The 17091-nt window shown below is 52.4% G+C and overlaps 1 protein-coding gene across 1 annotated transcript in view; it reads left to right on the forward strand.

Annotated features, from left to right (window-relative positions):
* Window positions 1–7486: 7486 nt before the first annotated feature.
* The window catches only part of Acsf3 (acyl-CoA synthetase family member 3), a 41932-nt gene continuing 32327 nt past the window's right edge, over window positions 7487–17091 (forward strand). The window contains exons 1-4 of the mRNA XM_021220579.2: window positions 7487–7603; window positions 11895–12584; window positions 13430–13585; window positions 15717–15871. Coding sequence (XP_021076238.1) covers window positions 11919–12584; window positions 13430–13585; window positions 15717–15871 — 977 coding nt within the window. The 5' untranslated portion in view covers window positions 7487–7603; window positions 11895–11918. The remainder of the gene's footprint in view (window positions 7604–11894; window positions 12585–13429; window positions 13586–15716; window positions 15872–17091) is intronic.

Consider the following 17091-nt stretch of genomic DNA (forward strand, 5'->3'; position numbering starts at 1 on the left):
TCTCATTACAGATGGTTGTGAGCCACCATGTGGTTGCTGGGATTTGAACTCAGGACCTTCAGAGGAGCAGTCAGTGCTCTTAACCGCTGAGTTATCTCTCCAGCCCCATAATTTTATTTTTAAACATTTGCTATTTCTTCTTTTTAAGGCTTTGCTCTCTCCACCTCTACGGTCCCATACTTCTTCCCATTGTAGCAGCCCAGTGGCCTTAGCTGGGTGTCAGCCTCGGGGACCTGGGTCTGTCAGGCCACTCTCAGGAGCCAGTCTCCTCTATGGGTGAGTTCCTGACCATCTTGACTTGTGACTTTTCCCAGAAGATAAGGTTTCCAAGGCCTAACCCCCTTCACTGAGGGTCCCTCCTCAGTCTCTTCTCATTCCACCTAAATCCTAGTCCTTCCTCCCTCTCATGCAGCTGGGGCACGGAAAATGAAGGAGCACCCATCTCCTTATCCGAGTACATGAAATTCAGGTCAGGCCAGATGCTCTGCATGGATAGGTCTCATCCCTGGGGCCCTCTGCAGAGTCAGGACGCTCAGGAGGCCAGAAAGAGCAACTCAGATAGGAGAGCACACCTCGGAAATGTGATCATTGTAAACCCCTGAAGGCTTGAGTTCACGTGTGTGGTCTGCTTAGAGCTCCCATTGAGGCCTCAGCCTCAATTGATCTCCCCATTCGCATCCAGCTCCCTCAGTTCATGCAGAACCTTGCTGTATCGTATCGTAAGGTTACCATCCATGCGTCAGGGACAGCACGAAGCCTGGCCTTCATTTCTGGACTCTCTCAGTTTCGGGGGCCCTCAGACAGGAAGTCCTCTCTCTGGAGGTCAGTTCTAGAGTAGGGACCCCTGGACCTCGCTCGGCTCGTGGCGCTGACAGGACTGTGCCAGCTTGGCCCCAGTGACAGGAAGACTGCTCAGATGGCGTAGGTGGTGCCTGCCGCCTGGCACTGGTGACGAGAAGCACGTGGGCTGTGATGAGATTGGGGGGTGGGGGTGGGGCTGCTGACTGAAGGCGGCGGAGGAGGAGCGCAGCGAGAGAGCGGTGACAGGTGGGAGGCGGATGGAGGATTTGGAAACAAATCAAATTTTCGGTCGCCAGGAAATAGATCCCCAGCCACAGGTAGTCTGGAGAAGAGAGTTGCTGCCTCCCAACTGGCACCTCAAGGGGCAGGCAGGGGCGCCTCTCGCAGCTGCTTCGCCAAGCTGGCAGCTGTGTTGCCTTGCCATGTGGAAGGAGCCAGCCCCCAGGAGTGCCCACGCCAAGCTGGTGGCAGCTGTAGGGAAACCACATTGGTGGCACTTGGACATCTTTGCCCTGTGAGGCCTGGCATTCATGGCTTCACGGGAAGGAGTTCTGGCAGGATTGGGGTCTCGATATGTCCCTGTCAGGATCCCTGATCCCATGACAGTCCCACACAGCTCCCTGACTACTACATGGCCCTGTGGGCCAGCGCTGTTTATTCACACTTCCGAAAAGGCCAGCCATGTGCTCGCAACCAATGCCCTGTGGTGTATCTATTGAAGCAAATGGAGAGTCGGGCCCTCTGTGGGTTTCTGGAACTTTGAGGAAGGCCCAGAGCCTTCTCCAAGGCCAGACAATAGGGCTGTGGAGAGGAATCGTCGATGATGTGGACGGAGGGGGTGTGGAGATGAAGTGTAGACATGGGCGGGGAAGACTGTGAGTGAGGTGTTTTACGTGGACAGAGGGGCCATGCAGATAAGGTGTGGGCTTGGACCAAAGGGCCAGAGGGTGAGTGGGAGACATGGACAGAGGGTCTGTGTAGGCTAACCTTGGATATAGTCAGAGCAGCTCTATGGGAGAGCTGTGGACCAAAAGCAAATGAGGTCACAGCAAGCAATGGATTATGGCTTATACTCCTGACTGGCTTTAAATCCGGGTCCCAGTTAGTTACTTCAATCAGTTTGCTGAGTAGCTCACAGAACTCAAGGAAATGTCTACTGTTTATTTAAAAGGGAGTAAATCGGGGTAAGAGGCCAGCCAGCCAGGGGAAATAGGGAAAGGACTGGCAGTGTCCCCCATGCGGGAGCTTCTAATCGAACCGTTTGGGTATGCCAGCCTCCAGGGTGCTCAGTTGCCCACAGGCTCCGTCTCCTCTCCTCTCGGGCTCTCACGGAGACATTGCAGTCTGAGCATAACAGTGCATGGGCACGTGTGGGGACGTGACCGGGCAGAGGGGGTGAGGGGCACAGGCTAGTGTCTGTGGCCAGGTGGGGGATACTCAGCCAGGCTTGTCTGGCCAGACACTTCTTGGGGATTTGTGCTTCTGTGACCTGCTTGGGGAAGAGAAGTTGAAATCTTTAACTTTCTATGACCTGTAGAAGAGGCGGTCACAAGTCTGGAGCCCAAACAGATGTCTTCTCTGTCTCGTGGGACACTGGCAGCGTTTTAGGAGCCCCGTGCCAAAACCCAATACCAAAATTCTCAGCCTCTCGGTGGCATGAGCAAACTTACACTTGGTAGACACCGTCTCCCTAGACCAGCCACCCACAGCATGATGGACACCCTCAAGATGCTGAGAATTAGCAGTGGACCACAGCCATCTGGCCACGAGGAATGGACGACACTGCAGTGTCATGTGGCTCAGCCACCGGCTATAGCCTCACGATGATCTGAGCTCTCCAACAGACCTGATGACTTCCGCTTAATTATTCATCTAATTCTAGAACGCTCCTCTGACCACCACAAACTCACAGCCTCCCTTCATGTGCACCCTCCGGGCAGCCTCAGCTAAGAACCTTGGTCTCCATGCCACTTGACCCAGAGACCTTGTGCTTGCCCATCCCTTTTGTCAAGCATGATGGCCCTCCTGACTCCTCAGGACCCTAGACTGCTGGCCTTCTGGGAACCAGCGCAACCATCATTTTTCACAGACAACCTTTTTCTTTTCTTGAAGCCTGATTCTTGAACCAGATCATCTGGGCCCTAACTGTTCTGTGATTTAAAAAAAAAAAAGTTATATAGATGGTTTGTGACAGAATGGTGTCCGTGTTCAATGCTTGCTGTTCTCCTGGCACTGTGTCCTACCTGGGATTCCTTATTTGACTTTCACAACACATACTGGAAATGGTCTTCTCTCCTACAGATGAGGAGCTGAGAAGCTCACCTGCCCCTCCCACATCCCCTCACTGATGGAAGCCAGGCCTTACTCCTCAGAGATAGTTCACATTGCCTCAGAACTTCACGGCCTATAGGGTTAGGGATATGGCTCAGTTGGTAAAGATCTTACTCATCATACAGGAAGCCCTGGTTTCAATCCCCAGCACCCATAAACTATGTGTGGCAGCCCATGAAAGACATCCCAGACCTGAGCAACAGAGACAGAAGGGACAGGAATCCAGGGTCATCCTTACCTTCAGATACATAATGAGTTTGAGGCCAGCCTGGAATTTATTAGACCATGTCTCAAAAAACTTGATGAGTAAAAAATAACAAATGTTATCTTACACAATCACAAGCATCAAGAATCCAGAAGAGGGGTCTGAGGAGAAAGCTTAGCAGTTAAGAGCACTGGCTGCTCTTCTAGAGGACCCCAGTTCCATTGCTAGCACCCACATACACAACTGTCTGGAACTCCTGTTCCAGGGGATCTGACACACACACTCACACAGACATACACGCAGTCAAATCACCAATGTGCATAAAATAACAACAAACAAACAAACGTTTTTTTTTTAAAACACAGAAGGGCAAAATCAGGCCTCCTACAAGTTGGACGTGGTCTTCAGTCTCCATGGGTACTGTGGGACTTGCTGGCCAGCACACTCTTCACAGGACTGTGTACAGACGCCTCTGTTTTCTTCAGGCAGACCCTCCACAGGCTGTTCCCGAGTCTTCTCTAGACACGGGATCAATCAAGGAAACAACAAGCAGGCTAGGATGCCTTCCATATCCTCCCTGGGAACGTCCATGACCTCTCTGTCAGTGTCTAGCTCTAGATTCAGGTCAGCCCTGTTCCATGTAGGCTGGGCCAGCCTGGACACAGAAAGCAGGTCAGAGACTGTCAAGATCTCTTCTCTTAGTCACCAGGCATGAGGTGGCATCAGTGCTCCCAGGGCTGGGCCTCCCAGGGACACCAGTGCAGGCGCCTACAGAACAGGCCGCCTGCAGAAGGTAATTCGTTCACAGCTTTCGGAAGCTCCCCTGGTGAGCAAACTCCTTGCCAGCCAGATCTGGGCTATGCTTCAGTCAAGTGAGAAGGTGTGACCCAGGCGCCCCCAGCAGCTTCTGCTCATTAAGCTGGAGGTGCAAAGGGCTTGGGGGAGGGGCTGAGTCCCCTCCCAGGATGCTGCAGTGAGGAGATTATTTTTTTCTTGAAAGGGCAGGTATGCTCATGTGGGGGGGGGGGTCAGCAGGTGTCTGGAGTACGCAAGCATCTGACAGGGATAGGGAAAGGTCTGGTTGTGAGATGTGTCGTAGAAAGCGCAGAGTCATCTCAACCACCTGAACCCAAGGTGGAAAACAGAGGCTGCGTCTTGACCTGAAACTGTCACGTAGGATGGCTCAGCCATCTCCTCGAGGGAAGGTGGGAGCTGGCTTCCTGCCCGAGGCTGCAGGTGCTGCTGTCTGGCTACACCCGTTTATCTCACATCTGTTGACAGGCACCTGTCCTGGACCACGACGGGGAGCCATTGATGAAGAAGGCCAGAGTAATGGCAGTTCACACTCGCCCACAGCAGGAAGTGCTCTGGTGGCCTGTGCGCACAGCCTCCCTCTGAGGGGCAACTGCTACACTCCACCCTTGCACTTGCAAAGTTCACATGGCCACCTGATCCTCTGTGCCAGACCCTCATGGCCTGGTCTCTGCTGGCTCTTTTGAATTTCTCCTGTGAATTCCCTTGTTCTGTGTTTTCCACGTTCCCTTCCTGAAACCTCAAATCCTGTCTACCAGACTTCCCAGCAGACCCAGATAATCTCTCCCCCTCTGCTTTCCACCTCAGCTCTTTGCCCAGATACACCCCTCCCCCCTGGTTTCCAGCCCTTCCGTGGAGGATTCTGCTTAGCCACCACTCTTCCTAGCCCTCAGGTCTTTGGGAAACTCTCTGCTGGAGCATCTTGGTCCTGCAGGACCTCTGTACCTCAGCTGAGGACAGTAATGGGGATCTCGCTGGAGTTCTCCTCACGTGGATAAGCCTGCTTGCTGCATTTGTTTTTCCTGGCTGTGTTAGTCCACACCTCTCCTGTTAGTGACGATATGGATAACCTCAAATGTCTGGTCATGCCTGAACACTTGTGCTATGGTCACTGAAATGCCAATCTGAAGCTCAGGGGCTGGGTGGGACTGGACCCTGTGGGCCTCTTGTTATTCTTGTATAAGTGTGTGTGTGTCCACAGAAGCAGGACCGCCCATGGAGCTTGAGTTACAGGCAGTTGTGAACTACTTGATATGAGTACTTAGAATCAAATGCGGATCCCCTGGGAGGGGAGTACATGCTCTAACCACTGAGCAATCTCTCCAGCCACTCTCTCTCTTCTCTTGTTGGTTTTGTGGTTTTGTTTGTTGGTTGGTTGGTTTGTTTTTGAGACAATCTTATGTATCCCAAGCTGACCTCAAACTCTCTATGTAGTCAGATAACCCCGAATTTCTAATCCTTTTGCTTCCACATTCCAAATACTGTGATTATCATGTCTGGTTTAGACATTACTGGGAATCTAATCCTGGGGGTTATGCTAACAACTGAGCACTCCAAACCCAAATCCAGACTCTTGATGATTTCCAAGGCCCAGGGGTCACAGAAGCTGACTTGATTCAGGCCACGTCTAGGACTATGCTTCGAATGCGGACGTTTAAGCACAGAAGTCCTAGGGCCTGTGGTGTGAATCCCAATGTTACGTTGATACTCCGCCTCTTCCTCTCTTCGATCTCACTTGCACAAAAAGGGAAAAGAAAAGGAAACAAAAAACTTGTTAGAAACAGTGTAACCTCAGAAGCCTCCTGAATTTTGTGTATGGCTACTGTAAAGACACTGCATACAGCAGAACTAGGGCGTCTGCCATCCTTTGCCTAAATCAGTTCCCTCACCAATCAGTCTGTCTCAATGTTTATGCTTAAAATTACATTAAAGCTATGCCTTACTAACTCCAAAATGTGTTTCATAATGAATCTTTCTGAAAGCCTAAGTCAAGAATCTGTGTTTTACACACATGGAGGTCTGTGAGGTCTGTGAGCTGCCTCAGGTAGAGGAGTTTTGTCTCTAGCTTTGCTGCCACTGACAAACGGACCTTAGTGCTTCAAGGTTTATCTTAACTGTACAGAAAGCGTTTAATAGCCTGCCCTAAAGCTGGCTGTGGTGGCACAGACCTGAAATCCCTATACTCAGGAGGCAGTGGGGTCACCAGGGGTTTAATGCCAGCCTGTGCTACAGAATGAGACCTCGCCTCCATTCCACCACAGTTCCTGGTCTGTGTCACAGATTTAAAAATCACCCGGTGTAAACCCAGATACTAATGCATATGCCAGAAGGATTCTGCTGAAGGGACCCTGATATAGCGGCCTCTTGTGAGGCTATGCCAGTGCCTGGCAAACACAGAAGTGGATGCTCACAGTCAGCTATTGGATGGAACACAGGTCCCCCAATGGAGGAGCTAGAGAAAGTACCCAAGGAGCTATACAGGGCTGCAACCCTCTAGGTGTAACAACAATTTGAACTACCCAATACCCTCTGAGCTCAAGTCTCCTGCTTCATATGTGGCAGAAGATGGCCTAATCAGCCATCATTGGTCTTGTAAACTTTATATGACCCAGCACAGGGGAAGGCCAGGGCCAAGTAGTGGGAGTGGGTGGGTAGGGGAGCAGGGGCGGGGGGGGGGAGTAATAGGGAACTTTCAGGATAGCATTTGAAATGTAAATAAAGAAAATAATAATAAATAAAAAAATCACCTGGTGTGTTTAGCATGCAGACCCCCAACTGCGAGCCGAGGAACCCCTCTTTAGGGACCAAGGGAGCCCATTTACATCCTGTTTTGGAGAAGATGGTGACCACAGTTGTATGGTCCCTTGGGCCACGGGAGCCATCATGCCTATTAAAATGATCGTCGAGGGCTGACGATACGGCTCCGAGTCGTCGCGGTGCTTGTCTGGCATGTATGAAGTCCCGGGTTTCATCCTTGGCACTACGTAAGCCGAATGTGGCGAAGCAAGCCCATAATTAGTCATCTCTCAAGAGGTAGACGTAGGTCACCCTTAGCTACATTGCTGAGTTCAAAGCCTGCTTGGGCTACATGAGACCCTGTCTCAATAACAACAGTTAAATCGGACCCAATGCAAACAACCCACAGTACCTGTTCCATCTGTCAGGCACCTAAAGGCCACTTCTCTGGCAGTCCCTCTCAGGACCTGCGACCAGATGAGAGTATGCGAACTAGCAGGAACGCTCGACCCCGGAACGCATTACCCAGGCGCTGCATCCGGGGACATATTAGATCGACGGACACTTTTCGCCAGCGGACACTTTTAGGTGTAGGACTCATTCCGGCCCGATCCCCCTACCTGGCCGACCTTGCACTCCCGTGCTCAGCCCCGTGACACCCCCACCCCGCCTGACCCAGGGGAGCGCGCAGCGGACAACAAGGAAGGGGGTGTCGAGGTGAGCTGGAGCTGACCCGGGGGCCGTGGGACCTGTCGGGCAGGTGTCTGTCACAGTGCGAGGGAAACTTGTGTAGGACCCGGGCTGAAGCCACTCGAAGCCCCTCCCCGGTTTGTTTGCGCCGAGCACCGTGTGGGATGCAGGTCGCCAGGGTCCTGGCTCGGATGGGTCCCGAGAGCCGACGAGGGCGGCAGGGACGGGGGACCAGCGTGCCTGCGAGGAAGGGCTTCTGGATTGGGAAGCGGGTCCGGGGATTTCTCTAAAAGCGAAGTGTGTTGATTCTCATCCTGGCAGGGAGGAGACTTGGCTGTGGCTGACCACTAAGACCCGTGAGAGCCTCCTGATACTGCTGTAGGAGCACTCAACTCATCTAAGCCATAGGCTGTCCCGCCAGGGAGTCCTGAAATCGGAAACGCGCTAAGCGTTCTCCAAGGCCAACGTGATTATTGTGAAACAGGTGTCCCTGCTGCCCTCGTCTTGAGACGGATGTAAACATACCTTTCTTGGTGGCATCCCTGGACATGAAGTGGGTCAGGGAACCATGCACAGCCAGATACCCTGATACCCTGAATAGACAGACTTTATTTTGCCTTAAGAGCTAGCTCGGGTTGGATGAGCTGAGAGTTAGCTCAGTGCTGACAGATGTTTAATGATTAGGCCAGACTCGTGCTTGAACACTGTCTTAGTCAGGGTTTCTATTCCTGCACAAACATCATGACCAGGAAGCAAGTTGGGGAAGGAAGGGTTTATTCAGCTTACACTTCCACGTTGCTGTTCATCACCAAAGGAAGTCAGGACTGGAACTCAAACAGGTAGGAAGCAGGAGCTGATGCAGAGGCCATGGAGGGATGTTCCTTACTGGCTTGCTTCCTCCGGCTTGCTCAGCTTGCTCTCTTATAGAATCCAAGACTCCCAGCCCAGGGATGGCACCATCCACAATGGGCCTTTACCCCTTGATCACTAATTGAGAAAATGCCCCATAGCTGGATCTCACAGAGGCATTTCCTCATCTGAAGCTCCTTTCTCTGTGAACTCCAGTTTGTATCAAGTTGACACAAAACCAGCAGCTTTGGAGGGCTGCACTGGTCCCATTCCTGTACATGAGAGACTAAGACAGTGCCTCAGAGGGGACATGGTAGAACTTTTAAGAACTGACGATGTCTCAGCAGAGCCGCCCCAGCATGAGCACGGCTGTCCGTACAGGACCCGGTTTGCTCTTTCCCTCTACCACCCTCCCTGACCTGTCACCCCAGGGTCAGTGTGTCCTCCTCATGGGGGCCACTGTTCTTGCTGGTGTGGGTGTCTCCTCACAGAATGAGGGCCCCCTGGGTAACTATAACTGAGTCTGTTCCACGAGGAGCCTGGCTTGATAACTCCTGATGCCCAGTGTCTGTCCATGGCCACCAACCTTCAGGGCTCAGGACTCTACCCCAGAGCTGAAGCTGAAGCTGCATCAACTCTGCCTGCTCCAGATCTTGTGACCACCCTACTGTGTTGCTTATGTCTGGTTAGCCAGGTTGACTCAGCCCTACCACCTCACGGGGTACGGAGGTGTCAAAAGGAGGGTGCCAGATAGGTTGGTGGAGGCCAGCACTCTATTGCACATGCGTATTTGAGTGTCTGTGATCATATTTGTGATCCACTTATGCTTTTTCAGAGGACCATTGGTTAGTGTCCGTTGATGCCATTACCACTTGTGTGAGTACACTGTGAGCACAACTTTTGTGTCCCTAAGGTCGTAGAGTTAATGCAACAAGGGGGGAAGGTTTGCAAGTATTTGTGCTACTGCTAAGAGGGCTTCTTTCTCATGATTCAAGCTCTTGCCCTCCGTAGGACTGGAGGCCTGTATCAGGAGGGCTCTCCCATGCCCTTGTTCCTGTGTGCTGTCATCTCTCCAGGCAATTCTTCATCAGGAACCTGGTCTCGGGGTCCTTTGTACAGCTTCCAGATGCTGATGGGTTCCCACGTCTGGGTGCTGGGCAGCAGGTAGTACCTCCCGCGTGCTGGGCTCTCCGGGTGCTTCCGAAGGAGAGTTGTGCCATTTGGAGGCTGTAGTGCAGAATCATGTTAGCTGCTTCTGGTGTCTCTCACACAGCAGGTCTTTCTGTGTGAGTTTTCCATGTGCAGAGAAAATAGATGAATGACAGATGTTATATCCTCCCTGTTGATCCACCCTTCCCGCAGAGCATCCTGCGACATCTCACACTCTAACCCACAGGAATCTGGTCCCAAGTCTGTAACTCAGAAATACCACCCAGCAGATCTTTCTCTTGCTTTTGGCATCTCTGACTGTGAAACAAATAGAGAGGTTGTTGGCGTGAGAATTAACCACCCCGATTTACTCCGTGCTTACTGACTTCTGGAAGCCCACATGGCTTCTCTTGCCTAGCCCTGCTGTCGCCTGCATTTTTTGGTGTCTTTATAGAAGTAGAAATCCAGGGTGTGAACAGCCTGGGACCTCTGAGCCCCCGTGGAGCAGAGCTGAGAGCAGCTGTGGGGTCCTCACTGCCCGTGCAGACCCCATGTGCTTAGAGCCTGCAAGCAGCCACAAGCTAACTTCTGCACAGAAAAGTGAGGTGGAGTTTTTCTGCTATCTTGACCTGAACGTCTGGATAGAGGCGAGAGCAGCCAAGCCCAGCGAGAAGGCAGGCAAGCAGAGCCACTCCCAAAGGTCTTGCGCACAGAACAAAACTTCGTATTCAGGCTACTGACTGACGCAGAACTTGCTTTGTCAGGTACTTATGTAAGTGTTGCAAGTAGTCTGTATATAGGAGAGTAACGCTGTCCTGGTGTGGAGCACACACTTAATTCCAACACTGAAGAGGCAGGCTGGTCTCTGAGTTCAAGGCCAGCCTCGTCTACAGAGAGAGGTCTAGGACAGCCAGGGCTACACTGTGAGACTCTACCTAAAGACAAAGCTGCATTTAGTACATATAGCAGGCAGTGTCGTGTTGGCTTGCCCCAGCAAGCTAATGAAAAAGAAAAGTTGGTACGTGTTAGAGAGAGCATGCTAATGAGACAGACTCCACAGAGGGACTGTGACATGCGGTAGTGCGACCTCACAGAGGGACTGAAGGGAGGCGAGGCAAGGGTACAGTCAGCCTTGCCTTTGTCCTTCTCCTGGGCCTTCTGGGATAGTGTAAGGCTCCCAGCTATCACCCCAGAGCATGCCAGCTGTTGTGTCTGTCAGGGAACTTTAGACACATGGCCTGGGGGTGGTGGCAAGGTTCCTGTCAGCAAGTGTCTTTATTGACTTCATATGAGTGATGTCTAGTGACAATATGTAGTGCCTCTCTAAAGACAGGTAGCAGTGCCTTTAGCTCACTATAACCTCTGCACTGATCACTGATCCAGCTCAGCTGTGTCTGCCAAAGCAGGCGTGGCCTCTTGGCTCTTTACTGTGGTTGGGGAGGCTGCTCAAATGAAAGCCACAAGTGATTGGTGGGTAGGTGTGTCAGAAGCCAAAGGGCCTTAGTGGGGAGTGATGTGTTCTAACTGATGGAGTCCAGACAGGGTGGGGGCTGTCATCTTGCCAGATAGTAAGGAACATGTGACATGAGGGTTATAAAACCAGAGCAGGGGACGTTGCTAGCTAGCACCGGGGAGCGGATCTAGAACAGAGCCATCGTGGAAGTGTGATGGCCCCTCTGTTTCTCTGGGATGGACCTCAGGCTCCCCAGAGCCGATGTCCAGTGGAGCAGCTTCACAGCTCAGCAGTGACTTCCTCCCTCTCCTGAGCACACTTCCTCTGCTCATTTCGTTACAACTTAGTAGTTGTATTCAGAAAGACAAACTGATGTTGTCTAGCCTTGGGAAGTTGCCTTCCTTCGGTTCTGCTGGGTTGCATTTGCTGCATCACTACACTTTGGGACATGCTGGAGAGAAGCAGCTGTGTTCTTCCTGAGCAGGCTGTGTCTCAGGTGGAATCTGAGAGGGGCAAGGGTGACTTTTGAGTTCCTGCAATGCCTGCGTCTACTAACTAGTGGTTTTCCAGGCTCAGAATCACAAAACCCATTATTCAGGTTTTATCTTAAGAATACTGTGGTTTTCCTAACATAAAATAATTTAGGACTTTTGCGTGGTTTTGAACTCTTTAAAGAACCCAAATCAGAAGCGCTGACACTTTCTAAACAGGTTGTACCGTGGAGAGTGCTAGCCCTCGGTTTAGGGGTGCCATGTTAAGAGTCTCCGCAGCTTTTGGGTGTGTTTGCAGGGTGTGTTTTAAACCTTGCTATGGGTAGGGCTTGGGTGGGCACCAGAGTGTCTCACTTGGCTCTCTCATCCTCCCCAGCCCAGCCAGTAGTTTGTCGGTGTGATGCCACCCCACTTGGCACTACCCTTCAGGCGCCTCTTCTGGTCCTTGGCCTCCAGTCAGCTGATTCCCAGAAGACACAGAGGACATAGCCTCCTGCCTACCACTCCAGAGGCCCACACAGATGGGAGTGTCCCGGTATTCATCCGTGCCCTGGCCTTTGGGGACAGGATCGCCCTTATTGACAAGCATGGCCGTCACACCTACAGGGAACTGTATGACCGCAGCCTTTGTCTGGCCCAGGAGATCTGCAGGCTTCGGGGTTGTAAGGTTGGGGACCTCCAGGAAGAAAGGGTCTCCTTCCTGTGCTCCAATGACGTCTCCTACGTTGTAGCACAGTGGGCCTCCTGGATGAGTGGTGGTGTTGCTGTCCCACTGTACTGGAAGCACCCTGAGGCCCAGCTGGAGTATTTCATCCAGGACTCCCGGAGCTCTGTGGTCGTGGTTGGCCAGGAGTACTTGGAGCGGCTAAGTCCGCTGACTCAGAGGCTGGGAGTCCCTCTTCTGCCGCTCACGCCTGCCGTCTACCGTGGAGTGACAGAGAAGCCCACAGAGCGGCCAATTGAAGAGAGTGGGTGGCGTGACCGGGGTGCTATGATCTTCTACACCAGCGGGACCACGGGGAGGCCCAAGGGTGCACTGAGCACCCACCGAAACCTAGCCGCTGTGGTGAGTGCCGGGGTGCTCCTGGGGCCTCTCTGTACTCCTCTCTCACTGTCCTGGCCTCATTTACTGTCACCACTGAGTGGGGCTCTGAGGTGCTTCCTGGGGTGGCCTGCTTTTCCACAGTGTCATTCACAGCTATCACTACCCTGTAAATTCTGAAATGCTCGGTGACAAGGAGTAGCAGTGACCCACCAGCTTACAGTACGTGGTGGTGAGGCACACAAGAACAGGGATCACTGAGTGTCCTGCCAGAATTGAACCCCTGCGTTGTCAGGGTGTGATGGGTACCTAAGGCTGGGATTTATAAGAGTGCCCTAGAAACAGGAGCCACTTCTCGGTCAATTCCCAGCCTTGTGTGTTAGCTTTATAGTCTGCCACGCCCAGAACCACCTTGGAAAGCCCATCTGTCAGTCACTGACTGTGCTCACCTTCTACAAAGTGTGACTGTGTCCCGCGAAGTCTCCATACAGTAGGAACAGTGAAGTGGAGCACCAGGCAGCAGCGCACGAAGGAGGGAAGAAGTGGATCCCAGGATCCTGGCTCCTGGCTTATGAAACGTGTGTGGTTCCAGCCATCGGGCTCACGGGTGTGATGGGCCGTGTGCAGCATCACTCCTGGAGGAGATGTTCAGCTTAGAGACCATCTCCTACCTTAGTAGAGACTCAGGTTGTGGTGGCCTGCTGGAGCCGGTATCACTACCTTCATGGTCCAGTGACCACGACTAGAAGGAAGGAGCAAAGGGCCCTATCAGTTCTTCCTTCCCTGCTCAGGATCCCCTAGAGACTTGTCTGCCAGTGCCATCCCTGTAGCCTGTCACCCCTGTTCATAGGCAGTGCTGTTCCCCACAGGTGACTGGGCTGGTCCACTCATGGGCGTGGACTAAAAACGATGTGATCCTTCATGTCCTCCCGCTGCACCATGTCCACGGCGTGGTCAACAAGCTGCTCTGTCCACTCTGGGTAGGAGCCACCTGCGTCATGCTGCCGGAGTTCAGTGCTCAGCAGGTAAGGTTGGATCAGGGCTCCCGGAAGGCCCAGGCAGCCTCTGTAGGCAGGAGGGTTAAACAGCACATGCTTGCTGGTTGGTGATGACACACACTTTTAATCCCAATGCTCAGGAGGCAGAGGCAGATGGATCTCTGTGAATTTGAGGCCAACCTGGTCTCCAGAGCGAGTTCCAGGACAGCCAAAGCTACACAGAGAAACCCTGTCTTAAAAAAAAACAACCAGTCAACCAACCAACCAACCAAAGCACACATTTATTTTCTTAGCTGTCTGGTGGGCCGAATCTAAAATGAGTTTGATAGAGCCAAAATCAAAGTATTGGAGGGAGTTACACCTGAAGGCTCCGTTGAGGTTGTTGCACCTTGCTTTTTATGGCTTCTAGTGGCTCTTGTTCCTGGACCTATAGCTGCTTCTCCTGGGTCTGTGCTGCTGCTCCTGGACCTCTGGCTACTCCTGGACCTGTGGCTTCTCCTGGGCCTGTGGCTGCTCCTTGGCCTGTGACTACACCTTCCCATTCAGTGCAGCCAACTCCAATAGACACGTCTCCCTTGCATTCTCTGCTGACTGATGTACATGTTTAATCAGGGTCATTCCCCTGTGCAGACCACCACTGCCTCCCATCTGCAGCCTGTGATCTGCAGCCTGTCTCCTCTGCACACCTATGGAGTCACTGAACTCTTCCCTTCCCAGCAGATAGGAAGCAGGGATGTGGCATTGTCCATGGGGAAGGGACATGGCAGCATGGCTAGTGTCACTGAGTTGTGTGGCATCACCTGTGCAGGGCAGTGTTACTAGAGCAGCGGCTCAAGGACACTGCAGTAGAGTGGGCTCACACTGTTGGTGACTTCTACTCTGGGAACTGGAAGGAGCAGTCCTTCACCTTTGTTCTTTCCATCTTTGTTCTGTCTCTTGTGACCTCTGCCTGTCACTGTAAGATACCAGAGCCTCTTGTCAGTGTCTGCAGAATGAAGCTTGGGAATTTGAGGAATTTGAGGGTTGTGTGAGAAATTGTCCTTTTGACAATCGTGGATTTTTCAATCCATGAGCCAGGCTCTGTCTTTGCCTGAGATGACAACGACATGCTGTTCAGTCCTGCCCTGCAGACCTTGCACTGTTCGTTGGCTTCTTTTCCTCCTGGATTTGAGTTTGCATCATCTGCCCGCCCCTACCCTGCCCCACCCCAGTCTGGCTTCTTTCAGGCTTTGTTCTGCACTATATACTCTGGTGCCACGTCTGCCCATTCAGTCCCTTTTGCATCTTTAGTTTGCTGTTGGCTCTTCACAGGAGTCTGTAGTCCTCCACATTGTCATTGCTTATCATGTGACCTCCTGACACAGTATTGAGTGCCTTTGTGCCGTGGCCTAAGAACCCAGCACCTGGCCTTCCAGGCTCTGCACTCGTGTGCGCTCTCGTTTCCTTTTACTCTCTGATGTATGGCTCTGTGCTCCTAGAGGCGTGTGTTTCCTCGGTTGTCCTCTGAGGTGAGGGCTCCTTATTACAGCTTAGTGGCAGGTGATCCTGCACAGACCAGACTCGACATTCCGGTTTACCTTTCCAGTGCCTGGCTGGTGAGAGCTGCCGTGTGTGTGTGTGTGTGTGTGTGTGTGTGTAGGCTGTGGAGCTGGAAGCAGGTCTACAACAACATGGCTTGCTTACTTGGCATCGGCCCTTAGGTGCCTCAGAGCAACAAATGGACACCAGTTTTTCTTAAAAGATTGAAACAAAACCCTAACTGGTTAGAAATGTAAATGTTTTTATGCTAAAGCTTCTTAGAAGTTTGTTTTGGGGCAAAATGCAAAGCTCATGTGTGGCTTTTGGATAAGACGGCAGACCCACCTCCTTCTCGCCCTGTGCTCGTCCAGATTCCTGAGGCTACCCCATGGTCCCTGTGTGGTTGCAGCTGAGCTGGGGTTGCTTCAGGCTGCAGTTGCATCTGGATTGTTCCTCTTCCCAGGCCGGACACAGATGTCCAGTGGGAATGTTTCAGAGGCGCAGGAGCTGAGCCACTGATGGGCACACTCACTTCACGCAGGAAACAGCCTCTGGGAGGAGGACAGAGGAAATGGAGGCAGGAGGCACTGTGTGCCCGCAGCCAAGCTAGCTTCTGACTGCTGCTTCCTGTCTCCGTTAGGTTTGGGAGAAGTTCTTGAGTTCTGAAGCCCCACAGATTACTGTATTCATGGCAGTGCCCACCATCTACAGCAAGCTGCTGGATTACTATGACAAGCATTTCACGCAGCCCCGTGTCCAGGACTTTGTGCGTGCAGTTTGTAAAGAAAGAATCAGGTGAGTGGAGAGAACCCACATTTTCTCCTATGAGGCTTGGCAATCAGCAGGCGTAACTCATTCTTAGTGTCTGCTCAGCTCTCCCACTAAATGATGGCTCTGTGAATCGGGCAGCTTCTGCACATGTCTGTCTTCTGTCCTCTGCCTGAACTCTCTCTGTGTGTCATCTACAGCCATGTGTCTGTCTACCCTGGTATCTCTGTCTTACACATCTCTGCTTCTCTGCCCGTGGAAGGCTGAGAACAGAACCAGCCTCTTACCACTTCTCTCTGAGTCCTCCTCACGCTCTGCCCTGCTGCTCACTGTCCCCCTGCCTCCTCCTGACTTTGATCTAAAGCTCCAAGCATGGCCTGTGTGGGTGCAGCCACAGTGTGTGCTCCATATCTGGACAGGAGAACAGGCAGCAGTGCCTTGTGTCCCCAGAGACTTCTGGATGGTCTGAGACAAATATGACGGCTTTACATTTTGGTTCTGCCTGGCATTCTTATGCTCCCTGTCTGTAAAGACACTGAGGAAACCAGAGGCCTGTTTCTGCCGGTGCAGCTGCCGGCTGCCTCTGTGGGCCTCTGCCCAGGCCTACCATCTGAAGCATCCTAGGGCAGCCAGTGCTTAGCAGCCAGAACCAGGGAAGGATCCCAAGATCCCACCAAGCCTATAGGACCTCAGGCACAGCTGCCGTCCAAAATACAGAGTCCTCGGCAGAGGCCAGGAGACTTCTGGGGCCCTGGTTGGCCACACACTTGTGGGGAAGAGTGGGGTTGGTTCCCCTTCGATTTAGAAGGCACACAAAGGACCCTCCTTCCTGCAAGTGGCATGCTGTGGGGTTATAGCAGAAAGCAACGTGGAGACTCTTGAACGTTCCCACTGTCATTGCTGTCATTACCTCTGGTTCCCAGTCCCCTTGTGTGTCTTCAGCTTAGTGGCTCTGCCTATACAGCATGTGCCTCCTCCTGCAGGTGTTGCGGCCTTCCTCTGTGACAGAGGCAACCTCGTCACCAGCATCCTGATGTGATCACCATGGGTTAGGACTCTTGGTGAAGAGCATCATAATTATCTGTTGTGCCACCAAAGATGTGCCTTAGCCAACATCCCTTTGAAAGACCTGCTTACATTTGCATAAACACTGAAAAAAGTCCATTTTAAAAACCGGTTTTAGGGGCTGGTAAGATGGCTCAGTGGATAAGAGCACCCGACTGCTCTTCCGAAGGTCTGGAGTTCAA

Source organism: Mus pahari, chromosome 20 (assembly GCF_900095145.1).
Source record: "Mus pahari chromosome 20, PAHARI_EIJ_v1.1, whole genome shotgun sequence".
Classification (NCBI taxonomy): domain Eukaryota; kingdom Metazoa; phylum Chordata; class Mammalia; order Rodentia; family Muridae; genus Mus; species Mus pahari.